At 46.5% G+C, this 6,104-nt stretch overlaps 1 protein-coding gene across 1 annotated transcript in view; it reads left to right on the top strand.

The window, feature by feature from the left end:
* Lct (lactase) overlaps positions 1 to 2,803 on the top strand; it is a 59,729-nt gene extending 56,926 nt beyond the window's left edge. Inside the window, exons 15-16 of the mRNA XM_050147612.1 lie at positions 1,166 to 1,393; positions 2,404 to 2,803. Coding sequence (XP_050003569.1) covers positions 1,166 to 1,393; positions 2,404 to 2,681 — 506 coding nt within the window. The 3' untranslated portion in view covers positions 2,682 to 2,803. The remainder of the gene's footprint in view (positions 1 to 1,165; positions 1,394 to 2,403) is intronic.
* Positions 2,804 to 6,104: the final 3,301 nt, after the last annotated feature.

The following is a 6,104-nucleotide window of genomic DNA, read 5'->3' on the forward strand; positions in this document are numbered from 1 at the left end:
ATTTTGCTGGAAATATCGATGACAGAAAAGGATGGATACCAGTGAAGGTAGGGATCATGCAAAAGGATAGGAAGCCAGCGCCAGCATTAGATAGACACAGGGCAAAGCAGGGAGTCCAGAGCCAGAGAGAGGCACACACTGCTCAGGCCCATTGAAGGCCCTGGGGGTTTGCACTTCTCAGAAGGAACTCAGACACTGTCCTGGGTTTACCCCTGAGTTTTGCAGAGGGCAAAATACCAGTCCAAAGGCTGTTGCTGGAAAAGGATTTTTGTGATCAGCCCTTTGTTCTCTAGATAGCAATTATCACTCAGTAAATTAATTTAGATAGCATTTAATCAGCAAGAGATTTGTTTATCCAGAACCTTATTGTGGGTGGTTTTCAAGTTTCTGAGCTAGCAGATGTAGAATCTGTGGACACCGGGGATAACTTGATTAGGAAGACATTGGGAGCCAGTGAGTGTTGGGCATTAGGGGACTAGATATTTGGCTCTCAACTGCTGCCTGACCTGTGAAACAGCTGAACTGCGTGAGAGAAGGGCAGTGATGAGCTCGTGAGATCCCACACAAGAGAGCAATAGAGTGGCCAGCCAGGCATTTGAAGGTAAGTGTGTGTGTGTGTGTGTGTGTGTGTGTGTGTGTGTGTGAGCGTGCACGCATGCATGTATGACTACCACTACTGTATTCTCGTGTTTAAATTCTGAATTTAAAGTTCTTCAAGCATATGTAAGTTACAGACCAGGAAGAATCATTTTTTTTTCTATTTTGATTGTTTTTTTCTGTGTGTGCATGTGTGCACTAACAAATGTGCACTAATATATTACATGTGTGTGCAGATGCTTCTGGAGGCCAGGCCAACACTGGGTGTCTTCTGTCACTTTTTACACCATCCCTTTTTTGGAGCCAGGGTCTCAGCCTCCTTCTGATTGTGGAACTCACCGATTCAGCTAGACTGACTGGACTCACCTATCTATCTCCATCTCCCAGCATTGGGGTTAGTCACATACTCTCAGGATGAACACGGTAACACCTGTTTTAAATCTCACTACTCGGGAGACAGGTGCAGGGAGGTCTCTAAGAGTTCAAGGGCCCAGGGAAGGTTAGAAGAAACAACTAAGATCATCCCCTGGGGTTTATAAACAAGACATCTTCTTTACCTTGTGAACTTGCAGGGGCGTGGCCACCATTGCAGACAGCTCTTGGCCAGACTCTGGCTCCTTCTGGCTGAAGGTGACCCCTTTTGGCTTCCGGAGGATCTTGAACTGGCTGAAGGAAGAATACAACAACCCTCCAATTTATGTCACAGAGAATGGGGTGTCCAGACGAGGGGACCCAGAACTCAATGACACGGACAGGATCTACTACCTCCGCAGCTACATCAATGAAGCCCTCAAAGGTAAGAGCTTCCACCTCACTGCCTGGCCCCAGTGAGCCCCTTCTTTGCTGGAGCGTAGGTGTCTGCAGGACGGCAGTCTGGTCCCTCGGGGACACTAAAGACAAGACCCATTGCTTGGAGGAGTTTGAGCATTTGTTTGAAGCTAGAATCAGAGAGGTCTTTTCCTTCTTAGACTCACCTAGACACAGCAAGTAAACCCAGTTTCCTGAACTGGTCTGAGTTAGTTCCTGACCTGAGTCCTCTGCAATCCTTAGTCTTTCTTGCTGTTTGGCATCTCTGCACATTGCTTTCCTCTGTGAGCAGGCAAGAGTTGTCTGGTGGCTCTAGGGCCTTTTGTTTGCAAGGTAGAAGGACTGGGGTGGTAGCTCAGGTGGGAAAGTGCTCACTGTACAACCGTGAGCCCTGGGTTCAATCCCAGACACTGTGAGGAAAGCTGGGCATGGTGGTGGGTGCTTGTAATCCTGGCACTGGGGAGGGAGAAAATGGAGGATCCTTGGGTCTCTTTGGCTGGCAGCCTAGCCTACTTGTCTCAAAGAACAAAGTGGACACAGCTCCTGAGGCTCACCTCTGGCCTCTACATGCACCACACAGCACTCACATGGTCACATAGCTACAAACTATGTGTGTGACATATCTGTAAACCTCGGGCTCTCCTACAGTAAAGGGAACAGACAGGAGGTCTTACTACAGCTCAGATCTTTTGCTTCTAAATGCTCCTGCCTCTCCATGGGTATTTCAAGGTCCTGACTCAGACCAATCCCCCGAGCTACTGAAGAAAGCTCTGGGGTTAGCTCAGGCTATTCTAGTTCCATTCAGAACTGAGCCTTTCTAGAAAGATACCAATGGTCCCGCATGTCCACTGTAGAGGACCTGCTAGCACACAGGAAGGGTTCAGAGTTGGAACTCACACTCTACAAAGCACAACAGTGAGGACAACTATGAGCCCAGCTTCAGGAGGCCTGGCACACAGGTGTCTTCATGTGAGTGTTCACACCCAGCATCTGTTTTAGCCGCTGTGCAGGATAAGGTGGACCTTCGAGGATACACGGTATGGAGCGTGATGGACAACTTCGAATGGGCCATAGGCTTTGCAGAAAGGTTTGGTGTGCACTTTGTGAACCGCTCAGACCCTTCTCTGCCAAGGATCCCCAAGGCATCAGCCAAGTTCTATGCCTCTGTAGTGCGCTGCAATGGCTTTCCTGACCCTGCACAAGGACCTCACCCTTGTCTCCAGCAACCAGAGGGTAGGTGGCGCTGGGAGGGACCAACACTGTGTGGTAAAGGGTGAGAGGAAGCTGTCCTTTCCACCTGCCTTCCTCTAGTTCCTGGCCTTCTCCTGCCCTTCTGTCCCCTCCTTTCATTAGCATGCACTCCAGGTACCTTTAGGCTGCTGCAGGTCTCTCCAGAGCCTGTCTTACCATAGAGACTGGGCCCTGCTGTGGGAATGAGCAGAGGTAGATTCCTCCAGTCCTACCTCTAACTCACTGCAGCACCTTTCTTGAGAAGGAGAGACACTTCCAGGTCGTTCTAGGTCAAGTTAGAGGACTGTATAAACACTACGGGTAGTACTTGTGGGGTGACTAAAATATATAATTGACTATGATAATAAAAGACCTTTATCCAGTTCATGCTGTAGTTTAGTTGCTTAAAGTGATGCTTGAGACAGGGTTGGGGATACGTCCCAGTTGATGAAGAGCTTACCTAGCATGCTCATGGTGATGGGAGTCAATACACATCGTTACACAAACGGGATACAGTAGCATAGCCGTGTACTCTGAGCATGTAAGAGGTAGAGGCAGTAGAATTTGAATTTCAACATCATTTATGGCTAACTTCCTAGCCTGAGGCCTGTCGGGGCTACATGAGACTGGTCTCAGGGGAAAATGCATATGTGAGGGGGAGGCACAGTATGATGGCTCATGGCTCAGTAGGTAAAAGCACTATAGCCTGCGTTCTATATTGGAAACCCAAATTGGGAAGAGAGACTTCCTGAAAGTTGTCCTTTGCCCCTACATGAACATCGTGGTATATGCACACACAAAAACAACACAATAATGAAGGGAACCCACGCTGACCACACAGAGGTGAGCATTTGTTGTGTATGTTTATGAGGGGGATACTATGCCACCTCTGGACTGCAAGATCAGCGGGACTCTCCAGAGCTGTGGCAGTCTGGTAGCTAACAGTGCCAGAGCCTGAGCTGTCCTCGCCTAGATGCTGAATCCACTGCCAGCCCTGTGAAGGCAGAAGTAGCTCCTCTGTTGTGCAGAGAAGCCCTGTGCCCTGTGCCCGCTAACACAGACTCCTGACCACAATTGATCTCTTCATCAAGGCTTCCTGCACTGTGGGAGATGGTTTCTATCTTGAAGCTTTCTAAGTTCTCAGTTGAAATGAAAAAGCATCTTCTTCAGTACTGGCAATTTTCCACAGACTCAGCCCTAGAGAAGGAACTAGAGTGAAAACTCCAACCCAGGAAAGTTAACTGCATCCATGAAAACACAGCCAACTTTCTAATCTTAACCTTGAAGTTATGAGGACCATACTGTACATACAAAGCTTATTCCTTTTTTAAAATTTTATTGATTTTTATTGAGCTCTACATTTTTCTCTACTCCCCTCCCTGCCTCTCCCTTCCCCTTCTACCCTCTCCCAAGGTCCCCTTGCTCCCAATTTACTCAGGAGATCTTGTTTTTTCTACTTTCCGTGTAGATTAGATCTATGTATGTCTCTCTTAGGGTCCTCATTGTTGTCTAGGTTCTCTGGGATTGTGATTTGTAGACTGGTTTTCTTTGCTTTGTGTTAAAAAAAAAACACTTATGAGTGAGTACATGTGATAATTGTCTTTCTGGGTCTGGATTGCCCCACTCAAAATGATGTTTTCTAGCTCCATCCATTTCCTGCAAAATTCAAGATGTCGTTATTTTTTTCTGCTATGTAGTACTTCATTGTGTAAATGTACATTTTCCTTATCCATTTTTTGGTTGAGGGACATTCAGGTTGTTTCCCGGTTCTGGCTATACGAAACTTATTCCAAAAGGATGATTTATAACCAGGATTCATTAGACTCAGGACTAAGAGAATAAATAGTACTAGAAATTACTCCTATCTTAATTCTTTGTCATCAAATTTCATGTGCAGTTAGATTTTGAGTAAGCCCACGGTTTTAAAGTAAATTCCTGATCTTTTGTATTGGCAAACAGAGAAAGTAGATTAGCTAGACACTAATCGACCATCAGAAAACAAAGAGAAGCCACTTCCTTTCCAGGACAGTCAAGTCCTCAGATCAACAACTAGGAGACCACTGGCTTTTTCACTGCTCTTGTTAATTAAGCATGCTAAAGGAACGTTCCTAAGTCTGCCGCACACTGTCATCACGTATACTACTCCAGCCACCTCAGTCTATTTCCTGCCATTCTTCTGCTTTGGAACCTCTCCTGCAAGATTTTAATAACCTACACATCTGTCTTTATGAACTCACCTGTGCAGCGAACTGCCTTGCTTCTTCTAACGGAGCATCAGAAGGAAACTGACTCGTGAAGGAAGAGCCGTCAGGCAGCCGGAACTGAATTCTTGCAATAGTGCTAAGAAAAAAGTCAAGCTGTAGTCAGCACCTTCACCTACAGATTCTCAAGCAGTGTCGTTCACCACCAGGTGAAGGCCACTGAGGCCAGGACACTTGCTCCCCAGCTTGATGATATAACCTTGCTCCCATGGTGAAAGGAGAGAACCCTTAAGCTGACATCTGACCTCCATGCATGCACCATGGCATGCTGCTCCCACACCCATAAATAGTTCGTTCTTTCCTTCCTTCCATCCTTTGCTTCTTTTTGATCTTTCTTTCTCCTTAAATTCAGTTGAGAGTAGAAATGATGTTTTGCGGTGGGCAAGATGGCTCAGCAGGTAAAGTATTTGCCATGCAAGCCTGTCAACCTGCAATCCTATCACAGGAGGATCCCAGGTTAGAGGCAAGCCTGGGCTATGTGTCCAGTGAAACCTGGTCTCAAAAAAACAAAACAAAACAAGGGCCTGGTGAGATGACTTAAGTTCAACCCCTAAGACGACCCTTCCTCCACAAAGGAGAGAACTAATTCCTAAAAGTTGTTGTTTACATTCACATGGACTCCATGGAACACACACAACACCCATCCCAGGGCCAAAATAAATGTTAAACTTCTTTTAAACCCACAGAAATAAAATACTATACAGAACCATGTAGCCATCACAGAAAACCGTAGAATATTTCATGACTTCCTAAAATACCCCTGAGCCTATTAGCAATCACTCCCTTTCCTCTCCCAGTCCTTAGCAACCATTAACTGGTTTGCCCAGTTGGACCCTTTCATCCAGAGGAATCGTGTGTGATCTTTCATATAGCATTGTGTCTTCAAAAGTTGTCCAATGCTCTCTCTGAGTTTGGTTCCAAGCCACCAGGGTTGGGAGCTGCCTTGACTGTAGCTTCAAGGCACCCAACCAACATCATCTTTCACCCCTTGGAAGTTGCTTTTGAGGTTAAAAGAAGAGAGAGGTTTAATTTGTATGTGTCCGTGGAGAGCATATGCAAACATGTATGCATGCACACATTCACAGAAGGCAGAAGAAGGCACGGGGTGTCTTCTGTCACTCTCCACCTAGTCCTTTGAATCTGGGGCTTATGCTGTCTCAGCTAGCCTGAAAGTCAGCCAGTGCTAGCCATCCTCCTGTCTGCTCCATG

Source organism: Alexandromys fortis, unplaced genomic scaffold (assembly GCF_014885135.2).
Source record: "Alexandromys fortis isolate MF-2015 unplaced genomic scaffold, M_Fortis_MF-2015_v1.1 scaffold_58, whole genome shotgun sequence".
In the NCBI taxonomy this organism is placed as follows: Eukaryota; Metazoa; Chordata; class Mammalia; order Rodentia; family Cricetidae; genus Alexandromys; species Alexandromys fortis.